Raw genomic sequence first — 23,385 nt, 5'->3', positions numbered from 1 at the left:
TTCACATTCCAGGATGTCTGGCTCTAGGTGAGTGATCATGTCATCATGATTATCTGGGTCATGAAGATCTTTTTTGTAAAGTTCTTCTGTGTATTCTTGCCACCTCTTCTTAGTATCTTCTGCTTCTGTTAGGTCCATACCATTTCTGTCCTTCATTATGCCCATCTTTGCATGAAATGTTTCCTTGGTATCTCCAATTTTCTTGAAGAGATCTATTACTTTCCTCTATTTCTTGCACTGATCACTGAGGAAGGCTTTCTTATCTCTCCCTGCTGTTCTTTGGAACTCTGCATTCAAATGGGTATATCTTTCCTTTTCTCCTTTGCCTTTTGCTTCTCTTCTTTTCACAGCTATTTGTAAGGCCTCCTCAGACAACCATTTTGCCTTTTTGCATTTCCTTTTATTGGGGATGGTCTTGATCACTGCCTCCTGTACAATGTCATTGTACAATGTCATGAGCATCCCTCCATAGTTCTCCAGGCACTCTATGAGATCTAATTCCTGGAATCTATTTGTCACTTCCACTGTATAATCATAAGGGATTTAATTTAGGTCATACCTGAATGGTGTAGTGGTTTTCCCTACTTTCTTCAATTTAAGTCTAAATTTGGCAATAAGGAGTTCATGATCTGAGCTACAATCAGCTCCCGGTCTTGTTTTTTCTGACTGTATAGAGTTTCTCCATCTTTGGCTGCAAAGAATATAATCAGTCTGATATTGGTATTGACCATCTGGTGATGTCCACAGTACAGATGTTTAGGTTATTAAGAAACTTCCAAACTCTTTTCCAAACAATTGTATCATTTTACATTATCAATTTATCAACTTTTTTCTTTTGTGTATCGTGTCTTGATGTTATAGACAAGGAATCCCAACAGATCTTTTTCTAACCAGTTAGTTCAACTGTTCACTAAAATGATGTTCTATGAACACAAGTGTTAGAGTTTTAATTAAACCTACAAATCTAGGTTCTGAAAACCTACATATTTTTTTTTTTTCATTTATTTTTATTAGTTGGAGGCTAATTACTTCACAACATTTCAGTGGGTTTTGTCATACATTGACATGAATCAGCCATGGAGTTACATGTATTCCCCATGCCAATCCTCCCTCCCACATCCCTCTCCACCCGATTCCTCTGGGTCTTCCCAGTGCACCAGGCCCGAGCACTTGTCTCATGCATCCCACCTGGGCTGGTGACCTGTTTCACTATAGATAATATACATGTTGTTCTCTCGAAACATCCCACCCTCGCCTTCTCTCACAGAGTCCAAAAGTCTGTTCTGTACATTTGTGTCTCTTTTTCTGTTTTGCATATAGGGTTATCATTACCATCTTTCTAAATTCCATATATATATGTTAGTATGCTGTAATGTTCTTTATCTTTCTGGCTTACTTCACTCTGTATAATGGGCTCCAGTTTCATCCATCTCATTAGAACCGATTCAAATGAACTCTTTTTAACGGCTGAGTAATATTCCATAGTGTATATGTACCACAGCTTCCTTATCCATTCATCTGCTGATGGGCATCTAGGTTGCTTCCATGTCCTGGCTATTATAAACAGTGCTGCGATGAACATTGGGGTGCACGTGTCTCTTTCAGATCTGGTTTCCTCAGTGTGTATGCCCAGAAGTGGGATTGCTGGGTCATATGGCAGTTCTATTTCCAGTTTTTTAAGGAATCTCCACACTGTTTTCCATAGCAGCTGTACTAGTTTGCATTCCGACCAACAGTGTAAGAGGGTTCCCTTTTCTCCACACCCTCTCCAGCATTTATTGCTTGTAGACTTTTGGATAGCAGCCATCCTGACTGGCGTGGAATGGTACCTCATTGTGGTTTTGATTTGCATTTCTCTGATAATAAGTGATGTTGAGCATCTTTTCATGTGTTTGTTAGCCATCTGTATGTCTTCTTTGGAGAAATGTCTGTTTAGTTCTTTGGCCCATTTTTTGATTGGGTCATTTATTTTTCTGGAATTGAGCTGCATGAGCTGCTTGTATATTTTTGAGATTAATCCTTTGTCTGTTGCTTCATTTGCTATTATTTTCTCCCAATCTGAGGGCTGTCTTTTCACCTTGCTTACAGTTTCCTTTGTTGTGCAAAAGCTTTTATGTTTCATTAGGTCCCATTTGTTTATTTTTGCTTTCATTTCCAATATTCTGGGAGGTGGGTCATAGAAGATCCTTCTGTGATTCATGTTGGAGAGTGTTTTGCCTATATTCTCCTCTAGGAGTTTTATAGTTTCTGGTCTTACATTTAGATCTTTAATCCATTTTGAGTTTATTTCTGTGTATGGTGTTAGAAAATGTTCTAGTTTCATTCTTTTACAAGTGGTTGACCAGTTTTCCCAGCACCACTTGTTAAAGAGGTTGTCTTTTTTCCATTGTATATCCTTTCCTCCTTTGTTGAAGATAAGGTGTCCATAGGTTCATGGATTTATCTCTGGGCTTTCTATTCTGTTCCATTGATCTATATTTCTGTCTTTGTGCCAGTACCATACTGTCTTGATGACTGTGGCTTTGTAGTAGAGTCTGAAGTCAGGCAGGTTGATTCCTCCAGTTCCATTCTTCTTTCTCAAGATTACTTTGGCTATTCGAGGTTTTTTGTATTTCCATACAAATTGAGAAATTATTTGTTCTAGTTCTGTGAAAAATACCGTTGGTAGCTTGATAGGGATTGCATTGAATCTATAGATTGCTTTGGGTAGTATAGCTATTTTGACAATATTGATTCTTCCAATCCATGAACACAGTATGTTTCTCCATCTGTTTGTGTCCTCTTTGATTTCGTTCATCAGTGTTTTATAGTTTTCTATGTAGAGGTCTTCTGTTTCTTTAGGTAGATATACTCCTAAATATTTTATTCTTTTTGTTGCAATGGTGAATGGTATTGTTTCCTTAATTTCTCTTTCTGTTTTCTCATTGTTAGTGTATAGGAATGCAAGGGATTTCTGTGTGTTAATTTTATATCCTGCAACTTTACTATATTCGTTGATTACCTCTAGTAATTTTCTGGTAGAGTCTTTAGGGTTTTCTATGTAGAGGATCATGTCATCTGCAAACAGTGAGAGTTTCCCTTCTTCTTTTCCTATCTGGATTCCTTTTACTTCTTTTTCTGCTCTGATTGCTGTGGCCAAAACTTCCAAAACTATGTTGAATAGTAGTGGTGAGAGTGGGCACCCTTGTCTTGTTCCTGATTTCAGGGGAAATGCTTTCAATTTTTCACCATTGAGGGTAATGCTTGCTGTGGGTTTGTCATATATAGCTTTTATTATGTTGAGGTATGTGCCTTCTATTCCTGCTTTCTGGAGAGTTTTAATCATAAATGGGTGTTGAATTTTGTCAAAGGCTTTTTCTGCATCTATTGAGATAACCATATGGTTTTTATCCTTCAATTTGTTAATGTGGTGTATTACAGTGATTGATTTATGGATATTAAAGAATCCTTGCATTCCTGGGATAAAGCCCACTTGGTCATGGTGTATGATTTTTTTAATATGTTGTTGGATTCTGTTTGCTAGAATTTTGTTTAGGATTTTTGCATCTATGTTCATCAGTGATATTGGCCTGTAGTTTTCTTTTTTTGTGGCATCTTTGTCTGGTTTTGGAATTAGGGTGATGGTGGCCTCATAGAATGAGTTTGGAAGTTTACCTTCTTCTGCAATTTTCTGGAAGAGTTTGAGTAAGATAGGTGTTAGCTCCTCTCTAAATTTTTGGTAGAATTCAGCTGTGAAGCCATCTAGTCCTGGGCTTTTGTTTGCCGGAAGATTTCTGATTACAGTTTCGATTTCCTTGCTTGTGATGGCTCTGTTAAGATCTTCTATTTCTGCCTGGTTCAGTTTTGGAAAGTTATACTTTTCGAAGAATTTGTCCATTTCTTCCAAGTTGTCCATTTTATTGGCATAGAGCTGCTGGTAGTAGTCTCTTATGATCCTTTGTATTTCAGTGTTGTCTGTTGTGATCTCTCCTTTTTCATTTCTAATTTTGTTAATTTGGTTCTTCTCTCTTTGTTTATTAATGAGTCTTGCTAATGGTTTGTCAATTTCGTTTATTTTTTTCAAACAACCAGCTTTTAGCTTTGTTGATTTTTGCTATGGTCTCTTTAGTTTCTTTTGCATTTATTTCTGCCCTAATTTTTAAGATTTCTTTCCTTCTACTAATCCTGGGGTTCTTCATTTCTTCCTTCTCTAATTGCTTTAGGTGTAGAGTTAGGTTATTTATTTGGTTTTTTTCTTGTTTCTTGATGTAAGCCTGTAATGCTATGAACCTTCCCCTTAGCACTGCTTTTACAGTGTCCCATAGGTTTTGGGTTGTTGTGTTTTCATTTTCATTCATTTCTATGCATATTTTGATTTCTTTTTTGATTTCTTCTATGATTTGTTGGTTATTCAGAAGTGTGTTATTTAGCCTCCATATATTTGAATTTTTAACAATTTTTTTTCCTGTAATTGAGATCTAATCTTACTGCACTGTGGTCAGAAAAGATGACTGGAATTATTTCAATTTTTTTGAATTTTCCAAGACTAGATTTATGGCCCAGGATGTGATCTATTCTGGAGAAGGTTCCGTGTGCACTTGAGAAAAAGGTGAAGTTGATTGTTTTGGGGTGAAATGTCCTACAGATATCAATTAGGTCTAGCTGGTCCATTGTGTCATTTAAGGTTTGTGTTTCCTTGTTAATTTTCTATTTAGTTGATCTATCCATAGTTGTGAGTGGGGTATTAAAGTCTCCCACTATTATTGTGTTACTATGAATTTCCTCTTTCATACTCGTTAGCATTTGCCATACATATTGTGGTGCTCCTATGTTGGGTGCATATATATTTATAATTGTTATATCTTCTTCTTGGAGTGATCCTTTGATCATTATATAGTGTCCTTCTTTGTCTCTTTTCACATCCTTTATTTTAAAGTCTATTTTACGTGATATGAGTATTGCGACTCCTGCTTTCTTTTGTTCCCCGTTTGCATGAAATATTTTTTTCCAGCCCTTCACTTTTATTCTGTATGTGTCTCTTATTTTGAGGTGGGTCTCTTGTAGACAGCATATATGGGGGTCTTGTTTTTGTATACATTCAGCCAGTCTTTGTCTTTTGGTTGGGGCATTCAACCCATTTACATTTAAGATAATTATTGATAGGTGTGGTCCCATTGCCACTTACTTTGTTGTTTTGGGTTCACATTTATACAACCTTTCTGCATTTCCTGTCTAGAGAAGATCCTTTAGCATTTGTTGAAGAGCTGGTTTGGTGGTGCTGAATTCTCTCAGCTTTTGCCTGTCTGTAAAACTTTTGAGTTCTCCTTCATATCTGAATGAGATCCTTGCTGGGTACAGTAATCTAGGTTGTAGGTTATTCTCTTTCATTACTTTAAGTATGTCCTGCCATTCCCTTTTGGCCTGGAGGGTTTCTATTGATAGATCAGCTGTTATCCTTATGGGAATCCCTTTGTGTGTTATTTGTTGTTTCTCCCGTGCTGCTTTTAATATTTGTTCTTTGTGTCTGATCTTTGTTAATTTGATTAATATGTGTCTTGGGGTGTTTCGCCTTGGGTTTATCCTGTTTGGGACTCTCTGGGTTTCTTGGACTTGGGTGGCTATTTCCTTCCCCATTTTAGGGAACTTTTCAGCTATTATCTCCTCGAGTATTTTCTCATGGCCTTTCTTTTTGTCTTCTTCTTCTGGGACTCCTATGACTCGAATGTTGGGGCATTTCACATTGTCCCAGAGGTCCCTGAGCTTGTCCTCATTTCTTTTGATTCTTTTTTCTTCTCTGCTTCATTTATTTCCACCATTTTATCTTCTACCTCACTTATCCTATCTTCTGTCTCTGTTATTCTACTCTTGGTTCCCTCCAGAGTGTTTTTGATCTCATTTACTGCATTATTCATTTTTAATTGACTCTTTTTTATTTCTTCTAGGTCTTTATTAAACATTTCTTGCATCTTCTCAATCTTTGTCTCCAGGCTATTTATCTGTAACTCCATTTTGTTTTCAAGATTTTGGATCATTTTTATTATCATTATTCTAAATTCTTTTTCAGGTAGATTCCCTATCTCCTCCTCTTTTGTTTGACTTGGTGGGCATTTTTCATGCTCCTTTACCTGTTGGGTATTTCTCTGCCTTTTCATCTTGTTAAGATTGCTGTGTCTGGAGTGGCCTTTCTGTATTCTGGAGGTCTGTGGTTCCTTTTTGTTGTGGAGGTTTCACCCAGTGGGTGGGGTTGGACGATTGGCTTGTCAAGGTTTCCTGGTTAGGGAAGCTTGCGTTGGTGTTCTGGTGTGTGGAACTGGATTTCTTCTCTCTGGAGTGCAATGGATTGCCCAGTAATGAGTTTTGAGATGGGTCTATGTGTTATGTGTGACTTTGGGCAGCCTGTAAGTTGACGCTCAGGGCTATGTTCCTGCGTTGCTGGAGCATTTGCGTGGTATGTCTTGCTCTGAAACTTACTGGCTCTTGGGTGGTGGTTGGTTTCAGTGTAGGTATGGAGGCTTTTGGATGGTCTCTTATTACTTAATGTTCCGTGCAGTCAGGAGTTTTCTGGTGTTCTCAGGTTTTGGGCTTAAGTCTCCTGCCTCTGGATTTCAGTTTTATTCTTCCAGTAGTCTCAAGACTTCTCCAACTATACAGCACTGATAATAAAACTTCTAAAACCTACATATTTTAATACTTTGGATCTAAACTGCTCCTAATGATTAGTATCTAGTTAATTTTTTTTTTCTCCATTGGTGAAAAGATGTACGACCGATGAACAGTCCTCCTTGCTGAAATTCCACTCTTTTTACAAACAAAATACCCTTCCATTTGCTCTGGATCTTAGCTACGACTAAGCCGCCTTTTCAAGTGAACCACCTCCCCCTACTTTCACCAGCAGTCTGCTAAAGAATGACCCAGCCTCCCTGCTTCTACTTCCTAACGTCCCATTTACTTTTAAGAAACTTTCATTACTGAAAATTTTAGCACATACAATAATAGAATAATATATTAGCTCCTAGGTACCCATCACCACCCAGCTTCAACAAAGACCAGTACGTGGCTAATCTTGTTTCATCTCTCTCCTTCTTCCCTCTCCCTGATGAATTATTTCCAAATCAATTCCAGATGTTGTATCATTTCATCTGTAACTACTTTAGAATGTATCTCTAAAACAGAAGGACTTAAAAAAAAAAATACATACCAAGAATATCATTACCACATCTAAAGAATTATTCCCACCTAATATCCAGTTATCTGTGTTTATGTGTTCTTGATCGACTCATAGGGAAAGGGAAAGGGAAGTCGCTCAGTCGTGCTTGACTCTTTGCGACCCCATAGACAGTAGCCTGCACCAAGCTCCTCCGTTCATGGGATTTTCTAGGCAAGATTACTGGAGTGGGTTGCCGTTTCCTTCTCCAGGGAATCTTCCCAACCCAGGGACCGAACCCAGGTCTCCTGCATTGTAGACAGACACTTTACCATCTGAGCCACCAGGGAAGTCACTCATACACATTTTAAAATATTTTGTTTGTTTGAATCAGAATCCAAGTAAGATCCATATACTGACATTGGTTTATGTTTCTTGAGTCTCTTGTAACTGATAGGTTCTCTCTCAATTTCTCCTGACTGCGTGCCACCCCCTATGCCCCTACTACCCCACACTCCATCTTCTAATCTACTTGTTGAAGAAACCATCCTGTTGTGTTTCCTAGTCTGAATTTTGCTGACAGCAATCCCCCTCGTCCAAATGGGGTCATCTAATATGCCCCTCTTCCCCTGTATTTTCTACAAATTGGTAGTTAGACCTTGAGGTGTGATCGAGTATATTTCATAGGTGGTTTGTGTGCTTCCAACAGGAACCATATACTATCTGGCTGACTTTCTTTTTGTGGTGTCAACTGCTGCCAATCACTGCTTAGATCCTTTAACTCACTGAAAAATGACATTCCAATTCTGTCATTCTTGCTTGATATGTTAGATAGACTAATTCCATAAAGAGAACTTCCAGATGTTTAAGCTGGATTTAGAAAAGGCAGAGAAATCAGAGATCAAATTGCCAACATCCTTTGGATCATAGAAAAAGCAAGAGAGTTCCAGAAAAACATCTACTTCTGCTTTATTGACTATGCCAAACTCTTTGGCTCTGTGGATCACCACAAACTGTGGAAAATTCTTAAAAAGATGGGAATACCTGATCACCTTACCTGCCTCCTGAGAAATCTGTATGCAGGTCAAGAAGTGACAGTTAGAACTGGACATGGAACTACAGACTGGTTCCAAATCAGGAAAGGAGTACCTGAAGACTGTATACTGTCACCCTGCTTATTTAACTTATATGCAGAGTACATCATGCAAAATGCAGGGCTAGATGAAGCACAAGTTGGAATCAAGATTGCCAGGAGAAATCAATAACTTCAGATATGCAGATGACACCACACTTATGGCAAAAAGCAAAGAAGAACTAAAGAGCCTCTTGCTGAAAGTGCAAGAGGAGAGTGAAAAAATTGGCTTAAAACTCAACATTCAGAAAACTAAGATCATGGCATCCAGTCCCATCACTTCATGGCAAATAGATGGGGAAACAATGGAAACAGTGACAGTCTTTATTTTCTTGGGTTCCAAAATCACTGTAGATGGTGATGAAATTAAGCAGTCATGAAATTAAGACATTTATTTGCTCCTTGGAAGAAAAGCTATGACAAACCTACACAGCACAATAAAAAGCAGAGACATTAATTTGCCAATGAAGGTCCATCTAGTCAAAGCTATGGTTTTTTCCAGTAGTCATTTATGGATGTGAAAGTTGGACCATAAAGAAAGCTGAGTGCCAAAAAAAAAAAAAGGAAGCTGAGTGCCGAAGAATTGATGCTTTGGAACTGTGGTGTTGGAAAAGACTCTTGAGAGTCCCTTGAACTGCAAGGAGATCAAACCAGTCCAACCTAAAGGAAATCAATCCTGACTATTCTTTGGAAGGACTGATGCTGAAGCTGAAGTGCCAATACTTTGGCCACCTGATTTGAAGAACTGACTCACTGGAAAAGACCCTCATGCTGGGAAAGATTGAAGGCAGGAGGAGAAGGGGATGACAGAGAATGAGATAGTTGGATAGCATCACCAACTCAATGGACAGGAGTTTGAGCAAGCTCTGGGAGTTTTTGATGGACAGGGAAGCCTGGCGTGCTGCAGTCCATGGGATTGCAGAGTCGGACATGACTGAGCAACTGAAGTGACGGACGGTAAAGAGAAACTCCCCTCATCTCTATTTGGTAACCTTGAGGTATGGTTTAGACAGGAAAGGAGATCAATGTTAGATTCTTTCTCCCTAATTACTGTTTCACAGTAACGGATGGGTTCCTTAGTATTCTCCAAAGTTGACCAATAACTTTCTTTTTTCTTTAGTACCATTATGAACTGATAGACATAGATATATCTGATGTGTTTCAATTCAATGCAGTTATTATCCTTATAGATGTTCTAGTGAGAGCCTCTTCAAGTTGTCTCCTAATTACTTGAACCTTAATTTAAACCTAGTAATTTTTGAAAGCTTCCTGGATGTCTGATATAACAAGATGTTGCCAGACTTATTTTGTACATTTTCAGCCCTAAATCTGGATTCAGCCATTTCTCATAAGAGTCTTAGTTGCCTTAAGTGAACCATATTATTTACACACAATGGCATGGGTGCTAGTGATGCTCTAGTGGACAGAGCTAGGAAATATATTTCACTAGACAGAGCTAGGAAATATATATGTATTTTAAATGATTAAAAACCATAACTACCAATCAATGTAACATGTATGGTCTTTCTTTCAAAGCCCAGTTATAAATGATACTGCATATAATGATTATTACATGCCCCCTTGGAAAATACTTAGAATAATGACTGATTTACAAAGTAAGAAATAAACAATGAACTTTTCCTAAAATCCACTGCTTCTCTTACCAGTTCTGCAAAATCTGCAGCCTCCAAGTCACTCAATGCCGTGTCTAATTCCAACTATACGGAAAAAAAAAAAAAAAAAACAGTAACACAAACATTTAATTTTTATTATTTACTTTTTAGTACTGGCCATATAAAAGTGCTTAATTACTTGTGCGTGCTAAGTTGCTTTCGTCGTGTCCGACTCTTCGCGACCCCATGGACTGTAGCCACCAGGCTCCTCTGTCTATGGGATTCTCCAGGCAAGAATAATGGAGTGGGTTGCCATTTCCTCCTCCAGTAATCACTTGAAGAAGTAAATAAATACCTCTCTCTCCTTTGTGTTATTTAAGGAATGTCCCAAAATGGAACATCTTGCTTTTAAGCTTTGCAATTACAAAAATAAAATTAGTGTATTTTAACATACAGGTATTTTTCACTTACATCTTAATACTGCAAAATGGGCTTCACTCTGTATTCAGTTCAAACTAATTTATGAAGTTACAAAGCTGCATTACAGTTTTGTCAGAAAAGCTTTTAACCTATTAAAAATCTTAAGGGAAAATCAATCTTGATATAGCCAATCTATTATGAATTGTCTATTTTTCTATTTTCTGTATATTTCTCAACAGTTGGATCTTGGAAAATATCAACATTCTTCCCTGTCTCTTGCCTTTAAACTCTTTTGTATAAAAAGACTGTTAATCTTTATTCATGGATTAAATCATGAAAGCAAGTGTTCCCCTGGAACCTGGCACAGTTTAACCACCCTACAGAGTTATTAGAAAAATCTCTTACTTAGGATTTAGCTTCTGTTCCTATGGAAGATGCCAGAACTCTTTCATGTATTTGTCCTTCCCTGAAGCATTCAAAATTTTAAAGCACAATATATTTAATCTGAGGTTTAATCTGTAATGCATATATATAAACTGGAAACTATTGATAGTTAAAATTTGTAGCATATATGGTATTTGTGAAAAATAATCCTTGTTTTTTGTTTTTTTAAAAGGCCAAGGGCACTCTCTGCAGGACTGTTTCACAAACTGTGTCTTACTGAGATGACAGAAGCTTTGGAAACATTAGTCATGCCTCTCAATGCTTTTCACACGGTGTGACTTATTACTCATTTGTGACCTACATTTTTCTGCATCTAGCAAATACTTCATGTTCTCCTTTCTGTGGCTATAGTTTCTGTTGTGAAAAACTATAGGACAAAAAGAAAATTACCTACTTAAGATTTCTGATCACAGAAATGTTAAGCAGGTTGCTATTCCTGCTACTGAACTCTATAGGCTAAAACACAAGGTTACTATAATTGCTGCTTCATACTCCTTAAGAGAAAAAGTAAAATATCTTTTCTCTTAATTATTCCAGTGTATCTTAGGAAAAAAAAATTTTTTTTTAAAGTCTGACATACAAAATAAGGAAAGAAAACTGAAGTGCAACTTCATCATATACTAAATTCAGAACAAGTATATTTTTCTCCAACTTAAAAGCAATTATTCCCACCTACAAGTTATCAGGTACTACAAATTACCTCACACACCTATATGTTTTTAACTAGATTTCTCAAGGCACAAAATTTCTTACTGTTTTCTATATAGTCAATAAATCCTACTATTTTTAATCACAGTAAGAAATCTCAAAGGGAAAAGCAAAGCGTGTGAGTTCTCTGAGTCTGCTGATAAAACAAAAACAAAAACTTCAAGGATTACCATGTATTTCAAACTTTACATTCATCAGAGACTTTCAGATCACTTTATCAGAGCGTATCTATCTCTTTCCAAAAATATTATTCTTAATTCTCTTAACCAGACTACAAAATGTAAAAACGTCTCAGCTATACCCTCATTGTTTCCCTTGTAGAAGTTCCACCTACCCAACTACACTGTGAGCATCCAAAGGACTTTTTTGGATCCCCAGAGCACAGCACACATCTGAGTACTTGGCACAGTAAAGGCTGACCTCCATACAGAAATGTCAGAAAGTGCAAGCACAACCAAAGCTGGTGAGATACAGCAACAGGTATGACTTGAGTCAAAAGATTACAGAATATACATCAGTTCACACAGTGATTTCTCAGTGTGATATTCTCTTAGGCTGATAAAAATAAAGTATACAGGGTGGGAGGTGGGAGGGAGGGTCAAGGGAGGAGACATATGTATGCCTATGGCTGATTCATGTTGCTGTGTGGTGGAAACCAACGCAATACTGTGAAGCAGTTATCCTTCAAGTAAAAATTAGTAAATTTTTAAAAAGTATATAGTCCTTTTAATCAAATGTATGCTAAGCTAAGGGGAATAATGTCAATAAAAGAGAAATCTGAAAACAGGAAGAAGCCTTCACATGGAATTTATAAGACTAAAATAGGCTTTATTTTTAAATGACTTAAACTTCTTAGAAGGAAAATATTTAATCTTAATATATCCAAAATCTAAAGACACTGCCCCTAAAAACATTTAGTCTTATATCTCTACTCTCACAGAAGAGACTATATACTCTGTGGAGAAAACATTTCTTTAAGTGAAGAGAGTCTTAGGGGAAAGAACTTGGGCAAAACTCATGAGATGATGCTGTGCGTGATTAACTGCTCAGTGCTGTCTGACTCTTTGCGACTCCATGGACCATAGCCCACCAGGCTCCTCTGTCTATGGAATTTCCCAGAAAAGAACACTGGAGTGGCTTGCCATTTCCTACTCTAGAAAAGAGGTGATAGCACCTCTGACTAACAAAATGTCCTGTGTCTTTCAAAAGAAAAAAGACCCCAGAATGGACACGAGGCAGACTTTGGAACCAGGGTCTTTCTATATTAAATGTAAGGTTATCTAATTAAACTCTGTCTCTTTTGAACACTTACAATTTCTTATTGAGGGGAGTAGAATTATATATTTCATACTTTTCAGTATGGAAATGATTTAGGAAAATGATAATCATTGGCCTCAGATAAAAAAATGCAGCAGGAGGCAGTAGAAAGAGGCAAGGACAAAAAAAGAATACCAGAAGGTGAAGTTTCCCTTAAACATGCTCTAACCCCTCAACTCCCTCCAGTTATACAATATATAATACTACTTTCACAACTATAATTACAACAATGTGCCAGGCATGACTCTAAGCATTTTACGTATTATAACTTCTTTATGAAGTAGATACTATTATTGTTCCCATTTTACAGATGAGAAAGCAGAGTAAAGAGACTGATATATCAGCTTAAATTATTACTAAACTGTCAAAAGGCATACTTATTTGATCATATATTGTAGAATTCCATGAAGAGCACAGTCTTGAATTGGGGTTTTACTACAACATAGCTTGAGTTTCTTCATGGACAAACTGCTATGGCGTAGTGCCTCATTAATACTATTAACAAATGCTGTGGCTAAATATACTGTTGTTTATGAATATGTCTGAAATGAGTCTTCAATCATTCAGTCATTTCAATCAGTAAAATTATTCTGGATCTAGAAATGACTAAAATCACATTGATAACCCTCATGAACCTTACCTTTGGGTGAGCTATCTATGGGACAATGCTAAGGCTAATTACAGATGCTCATGTAAACAAAGATTTTGGTATTATTCATGGAGTTTGTATTTCAGTTAAGAATATTTGTTAGCCAATCATTTCATCCACCTAACTCAATGACCCTGCATTATAAAATCAAAACCACATAATTAAAAAGTAAGACACACATATAATTATGATTTCCAAAAAGTATTCCAAGTTTGAACAAAGCTTGAATGTTAAAGTAAGATGAGAGAACTAATTTTTATTTAGAAAGAAAAAGTTCACTGCACTGGACCTCCTGCCATATCAACTAGTTGCCCTTTTAACTCTTACCCACAATCCTGAAAATAACAAAAAGCCTATGGAGAAGAAAAAAAAAAAGAAAATAAAGAACTATAAGGCAACTGGTTCTGATTCTTATTTATGACACCTAAGAGTACCTTAATTTCATGGGGAAGTGTGAGCCACCGAACTCCAGGGAGATTGTCTAAGAGTACTGCACTGGAAGCATCATACTGCTGTGTGCTGGGACTGGCACTCGAATGTAGTTTCGTGGGCTGAAGTGCTCTTTGGAAAAACAAGCTGAAAAAATGATCCAAACGAGGAACATTCTCAACCTGGCAAAAGGCACTGAAAAAACAAGAGCTGTAATGTTAGAACAACACATGCAAATGGCGGTCATTGCTTGTACAACCCTAAAGGGACTGGATCTTGCCCAACTACATAGGTTCTCTTCCTTACTCCTCCCTTAATGAGAATTATAGCCATAAGGTAACTGATAGAGTGTGTTAAGAAAGTCACCCTGTCAATATTTTTTACCCTAAAACTTTATTCTCAAATGCACTGGGCAGATGGTACTATGGGAAAACCACAGAGCTAACACAAGTAGTATATCTAAAACAGAATGGGGTGAAGTACCCTTTTAGCAAAAAATGTAAGTTGCTTTCACTTTTAATTATTTCTCAACCATTTACAACTCCCAATATCTTTCAGTCAACATAGAATAACAAAAAGATTCTGAGCTTCTAGAACAGATCTGACTAAATCCTATCACTGCTTTTCACTAGGTACATCTCTCAGGAAAATCATCTAACCTTTCTCTGAACTTTTGTCCTCAACTCTAAAAACAGGGATAATACAATCTAACTAACTCTCATGAAAAGTACCTAGTATACAGTAAGTACTCATTATGCCTGTTACTTACTGGTATACAGTAAACACATGATTAGCCTAAGTTATTTCCTCCCCTCTTTGCTAATGAAGGCACAGCTATTTAAAAACTTAAAAAAAAAAAACCTTAGTTTCAATGATTTAAAAGTAGTATAGCATTACTGACAACCATTCAGTGGTATAGACTACTGGATAACACAATAACTGATATATATATATACACACACACACACACACATACATACACCATTAATATATCAGAATAATATTCACTGATTCATTCAACTAATTACTTGAGTGCCTACTGTGTTTCAGGCACTATTCTCATGGATGGAGGTACAGCAATAAAAATATCAAGACAAAAGACAAAGTCTCTACTCCCATGGAGCTCACATTCTACTGGAGAATGATGATAAATGATCAAAATGTAAAAACATGAACTTGTACAAAGGACTAAGCAGAGAACAGGGCTGTCTGAATGGGTGAGGTGACTGGCTGGCTATTTTAAAGCCAATGGTTAGGGAAGGATCTCTGAGAAGGAACAGGGCATTTAAGCTGAGGTCCTCATGTCAAGAGGGTCTAGTGAGATGGAAGAGTACAAAAGCCAGGGTGTGAACAGGCTTGACCAGGATGCCTGCAGAACAGTACAGAAGGGTGGTGTGGTTTGAGATCTGAAATCAGGATATGTGGGAGCCACATAATAATGTAGAAAGATCATTCTGACTTTGGAAATTAAAGAGGCAAGAATGGAGGCAAGGAAATCAGGATGTTACTGTAGGAGTGAGCCACAGCAGTAGTTGGACAGGGTAATAGTGAAGATGGAGAGAAATGGATGGATTTGAGATTTGTTTTAGAGACAGGTTGATCAGGATTTGTTGATGGATTGGCTGGGAATGATGAAGGAAACATCTTTAATTTGATCACAACACTAAACTTTGTTAAGGTATAATCAGTTTTCTGTCGCTTACAGAGGACTAACCAGCTCACAACTTACAAATGATAATTTAAGTTTTGGACTTTTTAGTCATTTCATAATTTTCACAATGGGTCTTTAAAATCTTTCATAATCAGAAAAAAAGTGATTAAAAAATTATAGCAAAATGACTGTTAATATCGTGGATCCATACTGCTTCTTGGTTTCAAGAACTCAGTGGGTCTTGACATTTATTATTTTAGTTTGCCTTTCAAATTCTAACTTGGATAAGAAAAAACTGCTTAAATTTGCTGTCAACTTGAAGATGCTTCCAAATCAATGGAAGCTAAATATCAAAATGAAATTCAGAGAAATCAAGAGTCCCTCTGCCCTCAACCTACTTCATTGGAATTTATAGAACAACTCCAATTGCTTTATCTTCATATACAGAATTCATTATAGGAATTTAATCTTTGATCATCTCTAGTTTTTGAAAATAGAGATTCAGCAATATTTGCTCATCTAGTATAAATTTAAGGAGGTAGTTTATAACCACCTTAAGAGTCCTTACTTTCATTGGTTACCATTTTTCTTACTAGTAAAAGGTAAAAGCACTATATATGAATGCCCAGCCTTTTATAGTTCACACATTTGGAAAATGCTAATACGTAATTGGATTTGAGAGGAACGTGTCTCCTAAGAGGCTCCTGGAGGAAAATACTGCAGATTAGACAATTTCTACAGATGCCATCATCACAGAAAATTCCTTTAGGCAGCTCTGAGAACAGTGACAACAAAGCTGATACTACTATGGTTTGGAAAAGAATATAAACTGTCTTTGGAATTTTTATATTGATATAATCTTAAGGCTTTAAATTAAAGGTACCATTTTAGCCCTCTGAAGTACTGGGAATTACAAAAATCCTCCAAAGAGAAAAAAAAAATCTATTTCTCACTCATAATTTTACATGTTCAAATGTTAAATGACTACCTCAAATTTCCTCCTTCAGATCAAGAAAGATGTAGCATATACTGCGAGGTTAAAAAACCAAGAAGCAGAAAAATATGCAGTATGAGCACACATGTTAAAAAAAATGTGTATATTCATATTATATAGACAATATTGGGTTGGTCAGCAAGTTCATTCAGGTTTCCTTGTAACATCTTGCGGAAAAAAAATCAAACGAACTTTTTGGCCAACTCAATATATGGAAGAATATACATGAAAATAAATAGTCAATTACCTTTTCCACCGTGTCTTTTATTTTAATAGCACATTTTTTTACTAAAAAAAATTAAGGAAAAATATCACATTTTAGGATAGTAATTTGACAATGGTCTTTTAATCAGAAGAAAACACAAAAAAAACTTATTTGAAATCTTCTTACTCTTCTCTGTATCTGTTCTGAAGAAATGCTTACATTTGCTCCTACAAAAATATATCAAATCACAATGGGCTTACATCACTATTTCACAAAACTTATGAGACCAAAAAGAAAATGCACTGGATCAAATGAAAACCTGCCTAGAGCTGTAAAATAAAAGCCAGACACGAAGGATGAGAAAATAAGGTAAACAACAACAACAACAACAACTAACTTGACAACCAAGGAATACTATTAGGCACAAAAAATAATTTAGAATCATATACTTAAAATGTGAGATTCAATTCAAAGAAGTACTCACCTATCTAAAGAACCATACATAAATTTTAAGGTTTGGGCAACATCTTCTATCATATTCCTTAGCTGAGGAAGAGGTACTCTTAAAAAAAAACAAAATAACATCTGTTCATTTATAACATAGACAACTGATTTCATAACAAAAGAAGCAGATCTTTACATTTTATATATATATATATATATATATATATATATATGAAAAATATGAAAAGTATGTACATTAACTATGAGTACAGCTGTGTAAAATGGTTGTTTCCCGCAGAACCAAAAATTCTGACGTCTAGATTTGGGGTTCTAACATGAGTCAAGTACAAACTTTTATATCACCATCTACATTACTTAATCCCCTTAGGATTTAATGGATTTAATTTCCTTTATGTGTAAAATGGGACCATAATCACTAAACCTTCTCAGGTTCATTTTGAGGATTAAATAAAAGTAATACATATAAGAAGTTAGTGCAATAATCTGGGCACATAGAAAGAAATGTGAATTCTTGACATTTTCCAGGAATACTAAAATCTCAACTGAACCTCTAACTTTTGTGACAAAACAACACCCCTTAATGAAAGGGAAAGGAAAGAAATGGGACTTAACACTTTCTTGGTGAAGCCTTGTAGGAATTTTACAAAGCAGGTCTTATTACTCCCATTACACCAATGGGTAAACTGAGGTTTAAGAAGTAACTTCTGCAAGGAAACCCAGGGAGAAGAACCTGCTGGTGGGCTCCAAAGTTACTCTCTACTACCTCACACTGTCTTCCTGGTTATGTCCTCACTGTTCACTGCAGCCATCACAGTAGGGTGATCTGCCCACCGAGAAAACACACGTTACTACTGAGTATATGCCCCACTCTGTCCTCTGCGGGGCAATGCTTTTCTTGTCCTGATTGTAAAAGGTATAGTGATGAAGAAAGAAACATACAGACTGTGGCATTAAGACAGACAAGGGAAAAAAATCCCAGGGACGCCAGTTCAATTACAAACCACATGCATGATGTTGGAGATACAGAGATGTACAAACTGACACTGAGGAGGCACTTGGGCATGATCGCTCAATACTCTATTTCCCAATCAGAACAAATGAGAACAATAATAACTACCTTTCACAGTCATGTGAAACAAGATGAAACAAGGAAAAGGAGTCTGCTACAGAGAGGTTGATATGAGCAGTAAGACAACTGGGTGAGGAGGTGGCTGGGACTATTCCTGACTTGAAGCTTAGGTTAGAGAAGGAGGAGGACCTTCCAATTCATTCTAACTTAACCAGCCAAGTTCTCTAGGAAGGACATGACACAAGAATTTAGGAAAGGCCCCCTCCCCACCTCCACCGCAGTAATAAAGATTGAGAAAATGGCTAGAGCATCATCTTATCGAGCAAAGCCTTGATCCAGAGCTCAGCAGTGACAGTCCTTTTTTTGGCTTCAGGGCAAAACCTGTGAACACTGTGTCTAGCTGCCTAAATGTGACTGGTGGCATCACATGGTGACATCAGAATGTGGGAGAGCAGCCTCTGCCCACTTCTTCAGCTGGGCATTCCTCTTTGCTCTCTAACTGCCCATACTACTTTATCTTACCACTGTATTAACTGTATCAACTGTATCTTTTCTTTTGCCTTTTGGGCTACTACAAAAGTCTAAAGGCACTATGCCACCTTCTACCTGCCACTACACTGTAAAGCATCTTATTCTGGATATTCTCCAATTTGTATAAACCCATACTGTAAAAACAACTAAATTTTTCATTACACAACCCATGGCATAGGGCAGTCTCCTAGCAGGGTTCATTATAGTCCTTTTTTAGACATAAAAATGCACACGCATTTTTCTAAGTGACGACTAAGTCACTTTAGTCGTGTCTGACTCTTTGTGACCCTATGGAGTGTAGCCTGCTGGGCTCCTCTATTGATGGGATTCTCTAGGCAAGAATACTAGAGTGGGTTGCCATGCCCTCCTCCAAGGGATCTTCCTGACCTAGGGACTGAACTTGTGTCTATTATGTCTCCTGCATTGGCAGACGGGTTCTTTACCACTAGTACCACCTGGGAGGCCTGAAAAATGCACATTAGCTGATTAAAGAGAACCATCATGTAATAGTACCACTATCCCATCATGTGAACATTTTTGATTCTCTTTCTGTCCAAAATTAAAGACCCTTTTAAAACACAATCATTTTAATATTTTTAACTGCAGCCTCCTATGGAGTTCCTGTTTGTGGTGTTAAAACAAGTCCACACACTGTTTGATACTCTTGCCCTTGAGTGTGGGCTGGATTTAATAATTCACTTCTAACACATATATAGATAAACAGTCCACTCTTATAGCCAACTATTAAAATAAGATATATTTCAAAATACTTCCAAAAAAGTTAAGAAGAGGACCACGATAAGACACACCATTAAAGAAATCACTTTCAAGTTAAATATTCATTATTTGGTCAAAGATGCTCAACATCAAGGCAAAACATCTTTCTGCTGACCTTTAATTCTCCAAAATTGCCAACAGGAAAAAGAACAAAAACTGTAAACATGCAAAATCCAAACCGTGATACTGTCAAAAGTCTGAGCAGAGGACAAGCTGATCTCAGCCACTTCTGTACTGGTCACATCTTAGAGGAAAATGTATTGACAGCCTTACTAATTAATCTAGGCGGGCTGTCCTGGTACCTTTCTGCACTCGTCATGCCAAATGAACACAGGTAGCCATTAAACCAGTGCAGCAAACCTTTCAATTGTAAAACTTCCTGAATTGACCTTTTGACAAAAATGTCATCACTTTAATGAAACAGACTTTATCAGCAGTATTTTAGAAATGAATTTAAGGTAAACAAAAATCCCAACTTACTCCTCGGCAGGCAGGCCAATTAACAACAGCTTGTCAGATTCTTTCCAATAAGCGATATGAATTTGTTTTCCATTTAAAAAAAGGGATGAGCTAAGAAAAAAACAGAGTCAAAATGAAATTAAGAATATCTTTAAATGTCATAAAATTATAAACAGTCATTTAGAAAAGATCACATATGGTATGATTTAAGAACAGCATGCTTAATAAGCAAATTTCTTGGCATATACCTAATTGCCACACAGAAAAGGCAAGGAATTGTACAACATAAACATATTCTAAAATACATACTTCAAAAAGCTCACAAAAACTTGGTCAAACAAAAGGAGACTCATTATAGCAAAAAGCTATTGAAACTCTTTTATTAACATTAATTGACTATATACACATTTTTTAAGAAGAAAGGTTCCATCTCAGTGTGTTAACAAATCTTTACTGATTATCTATTTATGAACCTAATTTACTAAAAGAGATTACAAAGAAGTAAGATATCGTCCCAGGCTCAAAACACAATCACTTAGTATGGGACACATAAACAAGTAACCAAAATGTTGTCAGATTTAAATGTATTCTCAAGGAAACATTTGGAGTAATAAGATATATTCATGATGGTGATGGTTTCAGGGTCTATACCAATGTCAAAAATGATCAAATTATACAGTTTACATATGTGCCATTTACCATACTTCAATTATATTTTAATTAATTTGGAAAGCAATGTGTTCTAAAGAGAGATACAATAATAAACAATGGAAACACATAATATGATTCAATCTTACAGTGTGGGTAGGTGGTGAGAAGGTGTTTTCTTTGAAATTAAATCTTACTAAAAATATTAGAAATGAGGCCTGCACCTTAAAAACATGTTAGGAGAAGGAAGCTAGTCACAAATAACAACATATTTCAATTTCTTTCTTACAAAATGTCCAGAATAGGGAAACCTATAGAGGCAAAAAGTAGATTAGTGGGTGCTTAGGGCTTGGGGGTGAGTAGGTGAATGAATATCTGAAAGGTAGAGTTCTTCTTTCAGATAATAAAAATGTTCTCAAACTGACTCTGGTGATGGTTTCACATTATCTTCAAATATCAAAAACCATCCAACTGTATACTTTAAGTGGGTGAATTGGATGATGTATGAACTATATCTCAATAAAACTATTTTTAAAAAGTTTAAATGCCTATGTCATGCTTTTATGAATGTGTGTGCTGTGCCTCATCACTCAGTTGCGTCCAACTCCTTGCGACCCCATGGACTGCAGCCCACCAGGCTCCATGGGGATTCTCCAGGCAAGAATACTGGAGTGGGTTGCCATGCCCTCCTCCAGGTTTATGACTGTGAATATATACTAAATGGAGCCTCAGTTACTAGCATTCTGTAATGAACTAATCTTTCCTATATATACTATATTAAAAGTCCCAGAGTTAAATATCACTTTCATTTAGAAAAACAAAAAATTCTTCCTGTTATCTTGCAGAGCCTACCTATTAAGATCCTAGACAAAGACCTACTGAATAGCACAGGAAACTATACTCAATATTTTATAATTACCTATTACAAAGGGAAAAGAATCTAAAAAGGATGTGTGTGTGTGTGTGTGTGTACACTGTGCTGTACACATAAAATTAACACATTGTAAACCAACAAAATACTTCAATAAAAAATAAAATCCTGAAGGTGTCATTTTAATCAGAAGGTGGGAAAAGAAATGTTTAAGCCTAGAAAATCCAACTTGATATTCTATCAGTATTGAAGGGCTCATAAAATTTGAGATAAACTTTTTTTGGGTAAAGTCCAAACTGTTGAAATATTAAGAAAAATAGTTTATAATCTGTAGATCTATTTTATGAAAAAAAGCAAAAAAAAAAAAAACCAAACACCTCAAAAACTTTGAACCCCCTCTTTCCACAAGTTAACTATAAAATTTCAAAGTCAGGAAATATTATCATGATATCACCTTCTGAATACTCTTTCTAAAGTGTATGTGTATTGTGTGTTTTTCTATCATTGTTTTAAGAACAAAACATTTTGAACTATATGAAAAATTTGTATTCAGTCATCCTCACCAAACACAAAGCTATTGTCAAGCAAGTTAATAATCAAGATACAATCACGAAAATGCTGAGATTCATCATAATGCCATGCTTAATAGAGACCACTTTTATGAAAAAATTCTAAAATGCAGGTCATTAGTCTAACTTTGTTATGTAAAGTGTGCCCAAACACCCAGATCTACAGCTGTACTGAGAATCTAATTTTCAATAGGTGAGTAGTAAAAACCAACCTATGTGAGGAAGAAATTATCCACAGATACCACACCTGTCATATAAATATTTCCATTATAGATACAAACATATTTGTATAACAGATACCTGCATTGGTGTTTTGTCAGAACCAAGGTAAAGAACTTGAAAGAAAAAGAATTAAAGCTAAATAAAAGTCAATTATTACCTCGTAACTTGTGTCCCAGTTACATTTTCCAACATGTCACACAGTGTGAGAAATATCCCTCTCACACTCCGGAGTTTTTGAGATGCCTCAGAAACTGGATAATGATAAAGGATTTCCTGCTGTTAAATGCAAAAAAACAGCAATGTCAATCCTCTGAAATTTTCCAACCATAATTTTTTTCATGCCAAGTATAGACTTTGAATTAAGGAAAAAACAAACAAAAATGACTCCTTTCAGCTTCAGTGGGAGTTTCATGCAAACATAAGGAGAAAAGTATGCCTGGAATTTTAACACACTAACTAGAATTTAATACACACATTTAAAATAAGAGACTATCAAAATTGGTCATAATATATATGCTGAGTAGAATACTGATTAGTTGGAATAGTTAAACCAATTACCAGCAATGCTTCAAATATTAATCTCCTTTACAATAAATTTAAATACTAGCATTTATATTTCACTATATAGATATTCTTGTCTCCTATGGTTACATACGCACACAGACACTAAATGAAACTTTAAGGAGTCTTTAAATTTAATTACTTTCATTACTGACTTTTAAAAGATAAGCTTCATCTTTGCTAAAACCATAAAATTTTTATTTAAATACAAGGCTGTTATTAAACTTACAAAGTGAGAATACAAAATTAAAGTCATGCAGATAAGAAAGAAGTATTAACGATACTATAAAATCTTCTGTTTCAATTTAAAAGCATTTGCCTGTCATAAATTAATCTGAATTCAACCTTTAAAAGGGACATTTTAAATTATGAAAATACTAAATCCATAGGATTATTCACAAAATGCTTAATAGTTTTCTGTTTTCAAGAAGAGTATATTCCCAGGAAACAAATATTTTCATAAAATTAAATAAATTTCAAAACCAAGATGTGCATTGTTAGTACTTTTTCATGAAGGGATGGATCAAT

The 23,385-nt window shown here is 36.0% G+C and overlaps 1 protein-coding gene across 2 annotated transcripts in view; it reads right to left on the bottom strand.

Moving 5' to 3' along the window:
- The window catches only part of INTU (inturned planar cell polarity protein), an 85,472-nt gene that overhangs the window by 24,622 nt on the left and 37,465 nt on the right, over positions 1-23,385 (bottom strand). Inside the window, exons 5-9 of one of the 2 annotated variants that reach the window (XM_061142317.1) lie at positions 22,454-22,572; positions 20,008-20,097; positions 17,170-17,247; positions 13,841-14,030; positions 9,920-9,973 (exon numbers count right to left, since the gene is read on the bottom strand). In XM_061142317.1, coding sequence (XP_060998300.1) covers positions 9,920-9,973; positions 13,841-14,030; positions 17,170-17,247; positions 20,008-20,097; positions 22,454-22,572 — 531 coding nt within the window. The remainder of the gene's footprint in view (positions 1-9,919; positions 9,974-13,840; positions 14,031-17,169; positions 17,248-20,007; positions 20,098-22,453; positions 22,573-23,385) is intronic. The other variant, XM_061142318.1, reaches the window with a different exon arrangement.

This window comes from Dama dama, chromosome 5 (genome assembly GCF_033118175.1).
Source record: "Dama dama isolate Ldn47 chromosome 5, ASM3311817v1, whole genome shotgun sequence".
In the NCBI taxonomy this organism is placed as follows: Eukaryota; Metazoa; Chordata; class Mammalia; order Artiodactyla; family Cervidae; genus Dama; species Dama dama.
The sequence above is the reverse complement of the archived record's forward strand: the minus strand, read 5'-3'. Positions and strand labels throughout refer to the sequence as shown.